The sequence below is a fragment of the Schistocerca piceifrons genome, chromosome 3 (assembly GCF_021461385.2).
Source record: "Schistocerca piceifrons isolate TAMUIC-IGC-003096 chromosome 3, iqSchPice1.1, whole genome shotgun sequence".
NCBI classification, from domain to species: domain Eukaryota; kingdom Metazoa; phylum Arthropoda; class Insecta; order Orthoptera; family Acrididae; genus Schistocerca; species Schistocerca piceifrons.
This window is the reverse complement of record NC_060140.1, coordinates 738,348,596-738,367,337: the sequence shown is the minus strand read 5'-3', so window position 1 is coordinate 738,367,337 and position 18,742 is coordinate 738,348,596. Positions and strand designations below refer to the sequence as shown.

The following is an 18,742-nucleotide window of genomic DNA, read 5'->3' as shown; positions in this document are numbered from 1 at the left end:
TTCTAACTAACTAAAACTATTACTTACCATAAAGTGCCTGAATCCATTAATTTTTCTTTTGTCACATGTGCTTTGTATAAGGAAAATGCTTGTTTTCGTCATTCAATCCACTCTTTGAATCATTGTGATGACCAAGGAGAATAAACGAGGAACTATTTTATTGTTAGTACACTATACATTATTCAAAAACTATCATAAGAACTTTGCTATAGGAATTGTTTGAAAATTGCGTTTGGTTGAAAGAAATTAATTCATTTCAACAAATGGATGTCCCAGTTGATGGAAGTCGCCTTTAATGCAAGATCAAACACGGCCCTGATTAATTTTCTCCCTTAGTCAGCTTTTTAAGAATTACATCTGCAACAGTTTAGCTGTCAATGTGAACTGTCAGTTAGTCAAAAAATTAATGATATGCAATGTTTTTTGTATGGTTTAGGTGCTTCAAATTAATAGTGTGTGTGTGTGTGTGTGTGTGTGTGTGTGTGTGTGTGTGTGTAGTATGTATTTTGTACTATGCTTTCTAGTCATGGCTGCTTCAGCTCATTCACTGATTCATGTGTTAGGCGGTAAAGGCTACACAAACCACTGTTATAGGCACTTATTCATATGGCAAAAATGAGTAACTTCAGCAGTTTTTGGAAGTAATTGCAGCGAGTCTTAGCAGCTAAAATTTTGACATTGCATTTCCCTCATTGTATTCTTTGTGTGTAAAAAATTTCAAGATAGATTTCAACATGTCAGATTGGACCATTTCTTTATAAGTTTTAAAAAGACCAATTCCACGACAAGCACCAGTGCAGTAGAACCCCAAAGCTTGAACCTGCCAATATGAAATTAAAAACTGTGCGCAATATTAGGCACATGAGCAGTATTTGGAACACTCACTGTGTTATGTGGTGCTCAGTCTGGAAGTATATCCCATTTGTATCTTGTATTTGAAGCATTTTTTTGTCACCATTGTTTGACCACATGGTAAGGAAGTTTGTAGTGCTTACTTTATAATTGCTAGACTGTTGACAAATATGCAAAGTTAAATTCTAAATACATTTGAAGACAAAAAAATCACCACAAAGGAACTAGGACAGAATTAGAAGCTGTGATGTACATGTACATACAAAGAAATGATTACAGTTTCAGAAAAAATGGATGATTTATTCAAGAGAAAGGGCTTCACAAATTGAGCAAGTTAATAACACATTGGTTCACCTCTGGCCCTTATGCAAGGTGTTAGGTTGATAGTTGCTGGGTCTCCTTCTGAAGGATATTGTGCCAAATACTGCACTCTGTTTTATTGACCTTCATGTCAAGCCATCCTGGGCTTACATTTCAGCAAGATAATGCCTGCCCACACACAGTGACAGTTTTTGCTTGTATTTGTGCTTGCCAAACCCTACTGTGACCAGCAAGCTGGCCGCATCTCCCCCAGTTGAGAACATTTGGAGCATTATGGAAAGGGCTCTCCAACAGCTTGGGCTTTTGATGGTCTAATGCGTGAATTGGACAGAATCTGGCATGATATCCCTCAGGAGGTCACCCAATAACTATCAATTGATGCCAAGCTGAATAACTGCTTGCCTAATGGCCAGAGGTAGACCAACGGAATATTCACTTGTTTAATTTGTGAAGCTCTTTCTCTTCAATAAATCATCCAATTTTTCTGAAATTGTAGTAATTTGTTTGTATGGTATATATGTACACATCTACTGATTTACATCCCATTTGGGTATTTCCTGTGTGGAGCGTTCTTTTTTCTTAGATTGTACTTTTCACTGTGTATCGTGGAGTGAGAGAACATGACATTGTAAATGTTGAAGAGGATGTTAAGCTCAGAAGCCTCTTGCTACTATTTGAAAAGAATAGGCTAATGCATTCTAATATTTTAAGTTTCTTCCAAGTTACCATAGTTTTTAAATATATGAAGGCTAATCGTACTGCCTTGTTGACTTTGTGGTTATGATGTCTGCTGCAGGTTGTGAAGCAGAAAGCCGCAGTAGTACTACAGGTGCAGAAAGTGGAGGTGGCTCATCACTGGCAAATGAGTCTCAAAATGAAGGTAGCCAACAGAATCAGAGTGAAACGCCCAGCATCACAAGAGTACCATCACAGGTAGGAGGGGAAAGTGACAGTTACTTCTTGACTTGTGCACACAGAGAGTAGCTATAAAGTTTTAATTATGCTATGCCATGCCACTAGTGGAGCCAAATCACAGTGGTGTAGCCCGTTGAAAAATTGGAGAACGGCAGCACTGTTTGGTTCTGACCCCCCCCTCTAGTGGTGTGTTACAATACTGTGGTATGTGCCAGGATTACAGTCGTGTACCCGCAAAGAAAGAAAAACTTAAGTAACTTTTTAGGTGATAATTAAAACTTTTACTTTCATAAATAAAAAAGCCTCGTTATCTGACAAGCACATAATTTTTTGATTTGTTAATGCTACTGCCATTATTATTTTGAAGCTACGTGATTTATATTTTTGTGACTGTTTACGATTTGGAGAATAATATATAAACTCCCAAGACCCCACCCCAGTTGTAATAACAATAACAGCATGGGCTGTCAAGTGGAAATTGAGATTTCAGACAATCTAAAGAATTTACAAGTAAAGGTATTATATGCAGGTTCTAAATAGCGACAAGTAACACAGTTTTTAAGTTCTTGCTCATTCATATCAATCCTTATGTCATACATGAAACTTCTTACTTTGAAGCAAAATGCTCACCAGTTCTTGTGCCCTCTGTTAGATTTATGTGCCCCACTGATGAGTATAAAACTGTATACACTTCAGGGACATTAGCTGCAGGGTCCATATAATGGAGTGGGTACAATACCTTACAAGCTCAAAAATACAATGAGATCGCAAGACACGCAGGACATCACTTGTGCAAACATCACACAAAATACTTAGGTAAAGATTTGTACTTGACATTGAGAATGAATGCTCAAAAAGTATCATAATAGCTGTGAAAAAATATGTAAGGGATGCAGTGTATCATTATTGAAATAACAAATGACACAATTGAAGGCTTTCCAAAAACGTCGATAATGATGCATGAAAATAAGTCAAATGTTTGTACTTCCCAGACAGTTATCAGTTCCAGTTACGTCAGTATGTAAACATAGTACAAAATTCAAATAACCTTTGTTGTTGTTGTTGTTGTTGTTGTGGTCTTCAGTCTTGAGACTGGTTTGATGCAGCTCTCCATGCTACTCTATGCTGTGCAAGCCTTTTCATCTCCCAGTACCTACTGCAACCTTCATCCTTCTGAATCTGCCTAGTGTACTCATCCCTTGGTCTCCCTCTACGATTTTCACCCTCCACACTGCCCTCCAATACTAAGTTGGTGATCCCTTGATGCCTCAGAACATGTCCTACCAACCGATCCCTTCTTCTGGTCAAGTTGTGCCACAAACTTCTCTTCTCCTCAATCCTACTCAATACCTCCTCATTAGTTACGTGATGTACCCATCTAATCTTCAACATTCTTCTGTAGCACCACATTTCGAAAGCTTCTATTCTCTTCTTGTCCAAACTATTTATCGTCCATGTTTCACTTCCATACATGGCTACACTCCATACAAATACTTTCAGAAACGACTTCGTGACACTTACATCTATACTCGATGTTAACAAATTTCTCTTCAGAAATGCTCTCCTTGCCATTGCCAGTCTACATTTTATATCCTCTCTACTTCGACCATCATCAGTTATTTTGCTCCCCAAATAGCAAAACTCCTTTACTACTTTAAGTGTCTCATTTCCTAATCTAATACCCTCAACATCACCCGACTTAATTCGACTACATTCCATTATCCTTGTTTTGCTTTTGTTGATGTTCATCTTATATCCTCCTTTCAAGACACTGTCCATTCCATTCAACTGCTCTTCAGAGTCCTTTGCTGTCTCTGACAGAATTACAATGTCATCGGCGAACCTCAAAGTTTTTATTTCTTCTCCATGAATTTTAATACCTACTCTGAATTTTTCTTTTGTTTCCTTTACTGCTTGCTCAATATACAGATTGAATAACATCGGGGAGAGGCTACAACCCTGTCTTACTCCCTTCCCAACCACTGCTTCCCTTTCATGTCCCTCGACTCTTATAACTGCCATCTGGTTTCTGTACAAATTGTAAATAGCCTTTCGCTCCCTGTATTTTACCCCTGCCACCTGTAGAATTTGAAAGAGAGTATTCCAGTCAACATTGTCAAAAGCTTTCTCTAAGTCTACAAATGCTAGAAACGTAGGTTTGCCTTTCCTTAATCTTTCTTCTAAGATAAGTCGTAAGGTCAGTATTGCCTCACGTGTTCCAGTGTTTCTACGGAATCCAAACTGATCTTCCCCGAGGTTGGCTTCTACTAGTTTTTCCATTCGTCTGTAAAGAATTCGTGTTAGTATTTTGCAGCTGTGACTTATTAAACTGATAGTTCGGTAATTTTCACATCTGTCAACACCTGCTTTCTTTGGGATTGGAATTATTATATTCTTCTTGAAGTCTGAGGGTATTTCGCTTGTTTCATACATCTTGCTCACCAGATGGTAGAGTTTTGTCAGGACTGGCTCTCCCAAGGCTGTCAGTAGTTCCAATGGAATGTTGTCTACTCCGGGGGCCTTGTTTCGACTCAGGTCAAATAACCTTTATAAGATAATAAACATGTCCCTAACAAGTTTTTTGGTGCTTATTATGTATATACAAGGGTCGTCCACAAAGTAAGTTCTGTTTCTGTTTCTATCTGTGGCAGCGCTACAATCGCAGTTCCGAGCATGTGCGGCAGTTTCTGACTCAAGGAGAAGACATGTATGCCATTTTCAGATCACTGCTGCCGAAGTGTGCTTTGTAGTGCTTCTTTATAATGTCAGCTGTAATTGAAAATGCCACTGCGTGTGAAATGAGATCTGTGATTTGTTTTCTAAATGCAAAGAAAGCTAAACCATGGAAATTCATTGGCAAATCTGCAAGGTTTATGGACAAAATGCTTCAGTGGTTAGAAGATGGGTCAGACTGTTCAATGAAGGAAATGATCAAGTGCACAATGAAGAACGAAGTGGACACCCGTCTATGGTTACTGATGAACTGGTTCACACTGTTGAAGAGAAGATTAAGCACAGCCCGGACCCCACTTCTAGCGACTTTCATCTCTTCTTACACCTAAAATCTGCTCTTGGTGGTCAACACTTCAACGATGCTGATGAGCTGAAAGAACATGTTACCAAATGGTTGAATATACAGGCGGCAACCTTCTATGAAGAAGGCATACAAAAACTTGTGCCATGCCATGACAAGCGCCTACAAAATTTCAGAAGCTATGTAGAAAAGTAGTTTAACAGTTGTAGATTTTTGTACAATAAATATTTTTTCTGTATCTATTCACATTTGTTTTATATAACCAAACAGAACTTACTTTGTGAAATACCTCGTATATCATAAGTAAACTACGAAAACGCAATGGGGGATCCTATGCATAACTTTTACCACTTAAAAATTTACTTCACACATTGTTCAGTTTCCTGTATTTTACACTTTTTTTTAAGCCCCTGAGAAGTGTAAAAGTTTGGTTTCATTGTAGCACATTTGTTTCAAACACCAATTGTATAGGTCAGTGGTTTTCTATATCTCTGAGTTTGTGGCTCCCCTGTCCAGCTATGTAGTTTCCATGGCTCCCCTGTGGGATACTTAGTAAAAAATGTAATAATTAATTTTAAAAAGTTACAATTAAAATATTACTCACCTCTGTGTGACACCTGAGCTTGCTTCTCGTTACACAGCTTGTCCAGTCTTGGCACCAAATGACGTAGAGTTACTCTCATTTCCTTCTCCACACAGAACCTTGATCTGCACTTGATTTTAACAGCAGCCACTGTCAAAAACCAAATCACGCAAAGATATGAGGATGAAAAAGAAATTAAAACCTTCAGTGCTTGTTTACTCAAGTTCAGAAAGTCTTTTCTTAAGGAATAACAAAATTTTGGCACAGTCATTGATGAAAATTTACTTTTGATGAAGAATCTGATAAAAGTTGTATAAACTCTTCCTCTTCTGCAGTACTGAACTCAGAAGGAAAATCGTTACTGAAGGGATTTAAACCTACAGAAGCGTATTGCATTTTTTGGGAAAGTATTTTTCAAAATGAACATGAAGTTCAGATAAATGACCTTCAATTATAGAAAAAATATCTGCAGTAAGATCTATTTCATTATCATTTATAAAATACTGTAACCATGGAAAGTAGTCCATTTCTCCTCCATTGTTCATTTTTCTCTTCCAAAGAAGCAGCTTCTTTTTGAGGACCGAAACTCTGTCACTAAGATGAATGAAATGAGTTTCATTTTGTTGCAGAGATGTTTTCATGGAGTTTAACTGCTCATGTATATCAAATAAGTGATCTTCAATATAAAGTGTGTGCCCATAAAGGACTTGGCACTGATCAGATTTTGTTCTTCCAGGTAAGAACGTACTTCTCATTTAAGTTCAAAAATGTGCAGTAATACATTTCTTTTGGAAAGCCAAAAAATGCTGCTATAAAACAGGAGAGATGTATGTTCAGTCCCCATATTGTGACACATTTGTCTAAATAATCTAGCTTTCTGAGGGCAGATTTTAATAAATTTTACCATATGACAGTCTGCGCTACTTGATTCAGATCAACAGCCAAATGTTGAGAACCAAGTGCTTCTCTATGGGTAATGCAGTGGGTCCACCTAATATCAGGAGGTGTGATTCTTCAATTTCTCCAGGCATATTTTGTGACGAATAAATCTCAGGTAAACGGCCTGGTATGAGTGTGCTTAGGACATAGGACCACGTTGCCATCATCAGGTGCGCTGATATACTGTACATCAGCGCACCTGATGATGGCAACGTGGTCCTATGTCCTAAGCACACTCATACCAGGCAGTTTACCTGAGATTTATTTCGTTAATATTCGGAGCTTTGCCCTGGGTAAGTACCTGTGGATCACTGTGAAGCCCTGACATGGATCACATACCATCGGTATACCGAACAACACAGTGCGCCCATTTAATTTGATTTTCTGTCATGAAGCTGTCCACTATTTCAAACAAATTGTTTTGTATCGTACCATTTCATTACTTCTTTTGTCAACAAATTGCACATAGCAAATTAAATAAGTGTCTATCTTCTTATTGATGGCTTCATCAAGCTGCAATCCAAACCCTCTTCAAATTTCTTTTTGTAACTTGTTCATGAACATCTCCTAAATCTTGATTTCAATGACTAATTGTAGTGTCAGACAAAGGAATGGCCAAAAGCTTTTTTGCCATGGACTCCCCAAGCATAATGGACACCATATCAGTAACACATGGTAGGATTTGTTGTTCTGCAATCATATGGGCTTTCTTATGTTTTGCTACTGGGTAAGAAGAAACACACTGCGGATACACTTCATTGTTCACAACAGTGCGCATGAAACCAAAATCTAAGCAGCTATTGACACATTCTTTCTTCTTGAGTTTCCTGTCTTCATTACCACCTTCCTTGCTCTCCTCAGCAAGTTCATGCTTTTTACATCCACTTGAAAAATTTAATAACTTCACTCTAGTTTATTGCCTTTATCATCTTCATAACAACATTACAATATAATAAAAAGTGGTTGATAACACAACAATCACTGCTGGTGCTATGTGCAGCACGCAATAGTTCAGCTTCGAGGTTATGACTGCTTATGCAGGCTGGCTAACGTCTGAAGTGGAAGTCCTCCGAGGCCACACAGGTTGAAACTGGAAACAAAATTTCCCACAACTGTCTTCTTTGCCACAAATTATAAAACAAATTCACGTTGTCCCATGCAGTCATTCATGACACACCAGCGCGCTGCGGGTGCACATGTTGAATATCATTAGTATAGGTGATACATTTGATGATTTGGACAACATACACTGAAGAGCCAAAGAAACTGGTACACTTGCCTAATATTGTGTAGGGCCCCCGCAAGCATGCAGAAGTGCCGCAGCATGATGTGGCATGGACTCAACTAATGTCTGAAGTAATGCTGGAGGGAACTGACATCATGAATCCCGTAGAGCTGTCTGTAAATCCATAAGAGTGTGAGGAGGTGGAGATCTCTTCTGAACAGCACGTTGCAAAGCATTCCAGATATGCTCAATTATGTTCATGTCTGGGGAGTTCGGAGGCCAGCAGAAGTGTTTAAACTCAGAAGAATGTTCCTGGAGCCACTCTGTAGCAATTCTGGACATGTGGAGCTTAGCATCATCCTCCTGGAATTGCCCAAGTCCGTCGAACTGCACAATGGACACGAATGGCTGCAAGTGACAGGGAGATTACGTATATATCACCTGTAAGACTCATATCTAGACATTTCAGGTGTCCTATATCCCTCCAACTGCACACGCCCCACACCATTACAGAGCCTCCACCAGCGTGTACAGTTCGCTGCTGACATGCAGGGTCCACGGATACATCAGGTTGTCTCAATTCCAATACGTGTCCATTCACTCAATACAATTTGAAACGAGACTCATCCGGCCAGGCAACATGTTTCCAGTCATCAACAGTCCAATGTTCGCACTGATGGGCCCAGGCGAGGTGCAAAGCTTTGTGTTGTGCAGTCATCAAGAGTACATGAGTGGGCCTTCGGCTCCAAAAGCCAATATGAATGATGTTTCATTGAATGGTTCACACACTAACGCTTGTTGATGGCCCAACATTGAAATCTGCAGCAATTTGTGGAAGTGTTGCATTTCTGTCATGTTGAATGATTATCTTCAGTCATTGTTGATCCCGTTCTTGCAGGATCTTTTTGCAGCTGCAGCGATGTTGGAGATTTGTTATTTTACTGGATTCTTGATATTCATGATACGCTTGTGAAATGGTTGTATGGGAAAATCTCCACCTCATCACTACCTCGGAGATGCTGTGTCCCATCGCTCATGTGCTGACTATAACACCACTTTCAGACTCACTTAAATCTTGATTACCTGGCATTATAGCAGCAGTAACTGATCTAACAACTGCGCCATACACTTGTTGTCTTATATAGGCATTGCCAGGTGAGCACGGTATTCTGCCTGTTTACATCTCTCTGTATTTGAATTCGCATGCCTCTGCCAATTTCTTTGGCACTTCAGTGTATATTTGAGAATCTCCCTCAGTTAAGAACAAATTAACTTTAAGAAATATGACATGTAACCAAGACACGTAAATTTATCTTTTTGAATGTTCACATTAAAACTGTCCCCCTATTCTACAAAATTTTTTTGTAGATATTCTCTTTAGAATGTGTTGATCATCTTCCAGTAGGCATAACCCATATCACTTCAGGGAGGGGGGTTACTTTCATAGTCTTGGATGTTATTGAATTTAGCATATGTTAAAATTCAGGAGTAAGTAAGAAACAGGTATTTTTTTTGTTTTCTCCAAAAAAAAATTTCTGCCCTGAGATACAGAATTTCAAAGATGACACTGCGAACACCATTTTGAAGATGGGAAGTTCGGTAATTTTTTTAAAATACTGTATCTCTGTAACAGTTCTATATATTTTGTTAGTTTTTTTATTTGAAAGATTATTGCTTTATGATTACAATGGTATCATCCATTTGAACATATGTCAGTTCTTTTACTGTCACTTTTTTTTAAAAATAATTGACACAATTTTTTTTTTCCAAAAATGCCAATCCAGAAAAGTTAGATTTCTTTTCTGTTGATTAGTACCATGTAGTGCTATATTCTCTGTAAAGGAGAGCTTCCTCTTTTAAGTTAGACAGGTTTTATTTTAAAAAAAACTTTTTTTTTCCAGGGATAATGTATGTCTTCACTGAAGTTGTTTATTACTAATGTCTTTGTTACAATGTTTATTACTGTTGTCTTTGTTGCAATTATTTCTTATCACTTTCATTGTGGCAGATATTTCTTACACTTTATTGTAGTTTCTTGTCAGTTTCTTTGTCATGATTATTCATTGCAGGTTTTTGTATTGTAGTTGTTCAGTGCTAATTTGTTTACTGAAGACACTTCTATGAAATCTGAGACCATCCAGTGAGGTATGTGTTTTCGTGAGTAATTTGCCAGTTGATGCAGTTGCAGTGTGTTTTGGGAAAAGGACTGTTTGAAATGTTATCTGACTGGGACCACAGGAGTGAAATGTGCTGACTATTTGCATATCTATAAAAGAGTGATGTATAAGACAAAAAAAAAAGATTTTGTTCAGGTTGGGACTGAGAGTTCTCATTTGAAGACTGTTTCAAAGTGAAGATGTTTTCAGTGACGACTTTGTGTGCTCTAAAATGTTTTGGCAGAATAACAACAAGGATAGTATCAGAATAAGGTGAAGCCTCCCATGGTGCAGATGATGCAGATTTTGCATCAGTAGAGGAAGAATTAAATACCCTGAATCAGTCAACTACAGAGGGAGGTGTTAGTCCTGTTAAGAAACTGTGGTCAGTGGAGTCATAAGTTCTATGCATCAAGAAAGCACAGAGAAATTACTAAAGCTATGGATGAATACACTGCAGCAAAACTGATCACACTCTTCAAAGTAGAAATAATTCCATCTTCAGAAGAAAATGAACCTAAGCACTCCTGCACCTCTTGCCAGGAATTTTTCCCAAATATCAATTCAGCTATTGAATATTTTGCATCCTGCAGTGAGAAGTTGCAAGTCTTAACTATTATTCCAGTGACATTTTAAAAGAAAACAATTTTGAACCACATTCCATCAGTATCAAAGTACATGGTAGACAAATCAAGAAATGTGAGATCTATAAAAGGAGTCTTGGGAAGAGCAGATCCCTATTATGGTCATCCTGTAGAAGTGGCTCAAGTTCAAACAGTGCACTCATTTTATCTGGAAGATAAATGGACTGTTCTCACCAGAGTGCCAACAAAAAAGACACCATAAATGTAACAGTTGAAGTTCAAAAAGTTATGAAAGTGAAGAGGTACATGACTCACAGTATTAAAGAAAATTTTGCAATTTATAAAAGCAACTATTCAACTTCACACATTGGAAGATCAAAATTTTATGCACTACGACCTAAGTGGGTAGTTCTACACCTAGAAATGTCTGTCTGTGTGTACTGCATGAATTTTGAACTTTGTGTGGTAACTTTAAAGAACTTACTGGAGCACATGACATATGACACTTTGGTTGGGTGTGTGAAGTCATTAGTAGTCTGTGATGTAAAGAGAGAGACCTGTTTGTTTAAAGGTTGTGGTGACTGCCCTAGAAATGGAGGACTGTCTTTACAGACATTTGGCCTGGAAGACATAGCAGATAACTCTGCAGACATTATATATGCAACATGGGAGAGAAAAAAAAAAAACCTAAGAAAACTGTTGCCTTTGACAGTTTCATTGATAAACTTGGTAAATGGTCAGTGAAAGCAGTAACACACCAGCATCTGAAGAAATTGCACCACATTGCAGAGGTGAGATGGTGTGTACAGGCTGAAGTACTATGTTTAGTCTGTAATTCTCCAACAAGAAGTACAAGGGTATCATTGGAGTAATGACAAGGTTTCAGTTTTTACAGGAGTGACATATTTTCAAAACAAGACCACAAATGTTGCAGTTATAAGTGAGGACAAAGGACATGACTCAGCACATGCTTTGCTAGCAATGCACAAAATTATTCAACTGCAAACTTGGGCAGAAAAGATAATCATTATTTCTGATGGTGCTCCTATTCATTTTAAAAATCGTCACCAGCTGTTTGAATTGAGAAAGTTGCTTGTGCCAACTGACGTGGTATACAGTGCTACTGGTCACTGGAAGGGGCCTTGTGGTGGTGTAGAAGGCCTTCTGAAGCACCATGCTACAAAAAAATAATCTTTCCAGGCCAAATACAGATGTGATTCAGAATGCTGAGGATTTTACAAGAGTCGTGAAATCTTACAAATCCACAGCCCTCATTCTTTTGTCCAAAGAGGAAATCGAAGAATTCCGTGAGCAGAAAAAAGAAGAATGGTCCAAACAAGCTACTCCTGTGAAAGGAATTCAGAACACGCATTTTTGGACTCAGTGATGGGCGAACTCATATTGCATGCACTTTAAAGAGCAAGAAAGAAGAAATTTCGTTCGTTCAGCCAACACCTCAGAAACAGCAGGATAATATTCAAATTCATGACCTGAGAAGGGGGATGTTTGTGGCATTTGTGTATGACTGTGAGTGGTGGACTGCAGAGATTTTAGACACCAGTTATGAGTTAAACGAAATACATAGTGAACTTTATGCTACTACATGGACCAGCTGCTGGATACAGGTTTCCAGCTGAAGGACAGCAAGAACGCCATCAGTGCTCACTTCCTGTTCACAATGTTATGAAGACTGTAAGTGCTCCAGTTCTTATTGGTTCCCAGCAGGAAGGCATCACTCTATATCAAAGGAAGATACTGAAGCAGTGGAACACATTTTTAGTTAATTGACTAGCTAATTTCAGTATTAAACGGAGTGCACAGAAGTTGTATAAATTGAAACCTTTAAGTCTTTGAACCTTTCACATACATTTTGGAACCAATTAAAATGCTTGAAAAAATGAGTCTCTTACTCATCTTTCGAAACTAAAATTATGTTAAATAAGGCTAGGTTTTGATTTTTATGAGCCTGTTATGTGATAATGTGGTAATAAAACAGGTTTTTGGTATGGCAAAAATTTCAATTGTTTATAAAACCTGTTCAACCTAAGAGTGGAAGCTCTCCTTTTCAGGGAATGCAGAACTATATGGTACCAACCAACACAAAAATATCAATTTTATGGATTGGCAATGTTTATATTTTTTTTCTTTAGTTATAAAAAAGTTAAGAATGCTATAGTAAACGAACTTTGACAGGTAAGTCCAAATAGAGCACTTATTTGTAATCATAAAGCAGTTATCTTTCAAATTAAAAAAACAACAGACTATCTAGAACTGTTCCAGCATTTTAAATTTTTTTTCCAAATTTCGCATCTTCAACGTGGTGTGTGCAGTGTCTGTCGTCTTTGGAGGGCTGTACTTCGGAGCAGTCTTTTTTGGAGGAAACAAAAAAACTACATATTCCTTATTTAGTCCTTCATTTTAACATATGCTAAATTCAATAACATATGAGACTATGAAGGTAAGATTTTTTCCTAGCCTGCCTAAACTGATATGGACTATGCCAGTAGGATTACAATATTTTTGTCTGAGTTCTAATTAATTTTGTTCATTTCTCTACTAATGCGCCAGAAAAGTCATTAGCATAATGCATACACCTTCTCTTGTTTTTTACTCCAACTTCTGTAGTGGTGCCCCCCCCCCCCCTTTTACCTCCCCCCCCCACCCAGAATTAATTTAATTTGTTAATATGAAAAACGGCATCTGTAGTCATCTTTGCAGATTTGCTCTCTGATCATCTCTAGTCATATTTAACTGTTCCGTGATCGCTTCTGCAAAAATTTCTTTTCTCAATTATATTAACTATTATTATTATTATTATTATTATACAGGTTTAATTAACACAAGATCAATTAATAACAATTTGGCTGTAAACCTGTTATCTTTCACCAAGCCTCTCTCTTCAGGGCATCCTCCTTGCATATGCCACAATGCTGCATTAGTTCGCTGGTATCACCTTTTCAAGATTTTTGTGGTCTGCATCATTTCCGTTGCCAGGCAGTTTCCGTTCAAAAATTTTCTTTGTATACCAGTGATCTGGCATTCTCAGCAAGTGTCTATGCCAATTTGTCATCATTCAGTCATATGTATCCCTGCTTGGTTTGTCCTCATTTTAGATCTTACTTCATCATTACTTTTTTTTCTCTCAATTCTGGAACACCTCCATAAATAATCCATTTCCACAGCTGTCAGTCCCCTTTAAAGTCAGCATTTAAAATCCATAGTTCTGATCCGTAGCACAGAACAGATTTCATCATTAGCTCTTTTCTTTTTGTTGTTGGGATGTTCTTGTTACACCAGAAAATAACATACGTTCTGTTACTTTTTTATCTTGTTACATTGTTATCTTACATCTGTATTACTCAATTAACTTTTGTCGGTATACACCCCCAGATATTTAAATTTTGCTACCTCTCTCACAGCTGTTCAGTCATTGATGTGAATTTCAAATCTGGTTTGTTACTAGATATTTTGTTTTTGTTAGACTCATCTGTAGTCGCCATTTCATCATATTCATGATATAAATTTTATATCGTAAACTCGAGATTGTTTTCTTCTTGTGTTAGAATGTTTAGTTCATCAGAAAAACTTAATGGAAACACCTATACACCATTAACAATAATACCTATTCCTTCACAGCCGTTCTTTTGTCATTGGAGAGGCAGTTCTGCCTATAAATGGAACAAACTGGGTGACACAAAACAACCTTATCTCAGCCATTTTCTGACATTAATAGGTTCCAATAACCTTTACCTTCTTCATCTGTACTTACCTATACTTACCTCTGTAAAAGATTCTCATTTGTACCTATATTTTTAGAGCCTCCCACAGTATTGTTCTAGGCACCATCTCATAATATTTTGCTAAATTTACAAAGGTAGTGTGTAACTCTCTCCCTACTGCTATAAATTTATCTATTAACTTTTGTAAAATATAGAGAATACCTGTACAGGATCTGTCCTGTTGCTCTGGTCTCCCCCAGTATGGGGAACATCAACAACTTTATTTTGTCATTCATAGTTTTGCCACTTAGGTGACTCATTGTGCCATTCACACATTTGCCTGTGTAGAAGTCAGTATCTCTTCTCTTCCCCTTCTTGAAAACAGAAACCATATGAAAAGCTGATCCAGGAAGTGTGCACCGTTTGAATATTAAAAAAGATTAACGATTTGTTGCAAATTGTATTTTATTACAGAAACGTCTATACACATTAAACTACTTTTTGACGTATTCACCATGCAAATCGAGTCATATGTCATACCTTGGCAGTAATTGCAATATACCCACTTTATAGAATTTGGCTACCTGTGATATGATCCAGTTTTGGACATTTACCTTGATCTCATCATCACTTGCAAACTACTGGCCAACAAGAAATTTTGGGAGATGAGAAAACGAATGAAAGTTGAATGGAATTAGGTCTGGACTGCAAAGAGGGTGACAGAATTGTTCCCAGTGAAATGAATCAAGCAGCTTGTTTGTTATGGGTGTTGTATATGGTTGTGCATTATTATGCGCAAACATAATACCACTCGGCCAGAAATTCAGTATAGAATCTGACAAGGATTCCATATGGGCCCTATGGGCCCTGGAGCTTTGTTCAGTATTAATGATTTCAGCTGGTTCTGAACACCATTGGCATTAATACTTACTTCATTCATCTTTTAAGTGTACAAGGTTTAAATTGGGGCAATTCTCCTGGCTTTTCCTTTGGAAAGGAACGTTTGAAAACAGAGTTAAACATCTCAATTTTGCTTTGCTACCATCAGTTTCTGTCTCATTCACTAGAGACTGGACACTAACTTTGGTGCCTTTACATATGATTAGAATTTCTTTGGGTTTTTTGGAATACCATTTGACAATATCCTGCTATGGTAGTCATTGAAGGTATCACACATTGCCCTCTTGACAGCCAAATGTGTTTCATTCAACATCTCTCTATCTATAGCCCTACACTTTGTTTTTTACCTATTATGCAGTAATCTCTGTATCTTTAGAAGTTTCCTTCCATCACATAGCGCTACAAAAACTCTGAGGCTCCTCCCATGCCTGATTGTCATTGTTTTCGATGCTTTATCACACAAACAGTTTTTTGTAGTGCAAATGTTCAGTTACAGTTTTGTGTAATAAAGATTGTGAAATGTTTTGAAAATTCTTTGACGAGCCAAAAAATTGTTCCTTGCTCATTGGAATAAACTTGTTCATCAGTGTTGTGCATCAGTTCTTCGGTAATCAGTGACAGGCGTCTCTGTGCTCCTCATCGTGGACATTTTCGCTTCCTTCGCTAAACGTCCTAAGCCACCTTCGCAGCATCCCTTCTCTCATCACATTCTATCTTTAAGTTTCACTTATCTGATGATAGATTTTACAAGGTCGAACTTTCCTTAAATTCAAAATCTTGATAACAGCTCTTATTTCACAGCTGGTAGGCCAATCAGTTGTTTTAAAGATGATGACGATAAATAATGACTTCAGATGTTAACATAAAGAAACAAAATGGCTAGGCTACAGTTGAGAACAGTTGTTAATAAGATGCATTATTCTTTTCTTCAAATGGTGTCCTTAGTAATTCAGCAGAAATATTTCAAGGACCAAGTGTCTGACTGTACTTCATTTCAGCAAGTGCACTATTCACCTCCTATATCATAATGATCATGCTTCAAACAGTTTCTGTAGTCTTACCATTTTATCTTTTGTGTACTGGGGTCCCTCTTTAGTTAGACCTGTATGGTTCTTTTCCCATCCCATTAAAGGAATGAAGTTGTCTGCTGCTTTGTACACTGGTGTTTTCTTCTTACCCAAAATTGTCCTCCACTGTTTTATAATTTGTGACCTACCTATTAAACTTTCAGTGTGAATGCATTTGTATGCCCAAATCTTGTTCTTTTCTGATTTGATTCTGTTCTGTAACTCTGGATTTACTGTCTGCCAGTTTTGTCTATCTTGAGGTGATTTAGTTACTAATCTTTTTGTAATCATCCTTCATATCCCATATCACCGTGCTAAGGTCATCTTACATCCATGAAGGTAGTTGTTTCTCTGTACTCCTATTCTCAGGCTCCAGTATCTCAAGAGCAGTTTTCCTAATTACTTGATTAATATTGTCATACTCTTTCTTATCTTCTGGCACCATCTTTAGGTTTCGTTCTACTCTTTACTGGTTGGTTCAAATGGCTCTGAGCACTATGGGACTCAACACCTGAGGTCATAAGTCCCCTAGAACTTAGAACTACTTAAACCTAACTAACCTAAGGACATCACACACACCCGTGCCCGAGGCAGGATTCGAACCTGCGACCATAGCAGTCCCGCAGTTCCGGACTGCAGCGCCAGAACCGCTAGACCACCGCGGCCGGCTACTCTTTACTGAAATAAACCCTTTATGCTGAATTGCTTTAGGAGAACGAGCTTGTATCATGTCTACTGTAGTTTCTCTTTATTGCTCTGATTGGACATTTGTCCAGTTGTTGATGGTTTTCTTAGACTGATATATCATCTTTGATAAAACTATGTTGAGATCAAATTCACAAAATATTTTAAATAACATATTCAAATCTTAGAAGAAAGAATAAATTTATGCACATCGGTGTTGAAAGTGTGTCCTTGTGATTACAAGTTCATATGTTTGTGTTTCAGGAAAGTATGGATACTAGTAATGATACAGACACTGCCGTTACTGCAAAATTTACACACATTCTTCAGAAAGATGCATTTTTGGTGTTTCGAGCATTGTGCAAGTTATCGATGAAACCTTTGCCAGAGGGCCAGCCAGATCCCAAGTAAGTTTACCCCTCAAAGTTCTGGATTAGGAGCACTGTTGTGAAATATTATTATTAAATATTTTATTCTCTTATTTTATTACGTCCTATAAATGAATTTAGTAAAAAATTAATTATTTATGACAGTTTTTGAGTATTTCGCATTTTCGTTCAGAATTATTTCAAATGTTTAATTAATAGATTTGCTTCCCCAGTGAATATAATTCAAACAATGGATATATATATATATATATATATATATATATATATATATATATATATATATATATATATATATGAATATAATAGAGGGAAACATTCCACGTGGGAAAAATATATCTAAAAAGAAAGATGATGAAACTTACCAAACAAAAGCGCTGGCAGGTCGATAGACACACAAACAAACACAAACATACACACAAAATTCTAGCTTTCGCAACCAATGGTTGCCTCGTCAGGAAAGAGGGAAGGAGAAGGAAAGACAAAAGGATATGGGTTTTAAGGGAGAGGGTAAGGAGTCATTCCAATCCCGGGAGCGGAAAGACTTACCTTAGGGGGAAAAAAGGACAGGTATACACTCGCACACACACACATATCCATCCACACATACACAGACACAAGCAGACATTTGTAAAGGCAAAGAGTTTGGGCAGAGATGTCAGTCGGGGCGGATGTACAGAGGCAAAGATGAAGTTGAAAGACAGGTGGGGTATGAGCGGCGGCAAATTGAAATTAGAAATTAGCGGAGATTGAGGCCTGGCGGATAGCGAGAAGAAAGGATATGCTGAAGGGCAAGTTCCCATCTCCGGAGTTCTGACAGGTTGGTGTTAGTGGGAAGTATCCAGATAACCCGGACGGTGTAACACTGTGCCAAGATGTGCTGGCCGTGCACCAAGGCATGTTTAGCCACAGGGTGATCCTCATTACCAACAAACACTGTCTGCCTGTGTCCATTCATGCGAATGGACAGTTTGTTGCTGGTCATTCCCACATAGAACGCTTCACAGTGTAGGCAGGTCAGTTGGTAAATCACGTGGGTGCTTTCACACGTGGCTCTGCCTTTGATCGTGTACACCTTCCGGGTTACAGGACTGGAATAGGTGGTGGTGGGAGGGTGCATGGGACAGGTTTTACACCGGGGGCGGTTACAGGGGTAGGAGCCAGAGGGTAGGGAAGGTGGTTTGGGGATTTCATAGGGATGAACTAAGAGGTTGCGAAGGTTAGGTGGACGGCGGAAAGACACTCTTGGTGGAGTGGGGAGGATTTCATGAAGGATGGATCTCATTTCAGGGCAGGATTTGAGGAAGTCGTATCCCTGCTGGAGAGCCACATTCAGAATCTGATCCAGTCCCGGAAAGTATCCTGTCACAAGTGGGT

The 18,742-nt window shown here is 38.1% G+C and overlaps 1 protein-coding gene across 1 annotated transcript in view; it reads left to right on the top strand.

The window, feature by feature from the left end:
* Positions 1 to 18,742, top strand: part of LOC124790164 (brefeldin A-inhibited guanine nucleotide-exchange protein 1) — a 281,977-nt gene that overhangs the window by 74,415 nt on the left and 188,820 nt on the right. Inside the window, exons 6-7 of the mRNA XM_047257760.1 lie at positions 1,970 to 2,106; positions 17,244 to 17,386. Coding sequence (XP_047113716.1) covers positions 1,970 to 2,106; positions 17,244 to 17,386 — 280 coding nt within the window. The remainder of the gene's footprint in view (positions 1 to 1,969; positions 2,107 to 17,243; positions 17,387 to 18,742) is intronic.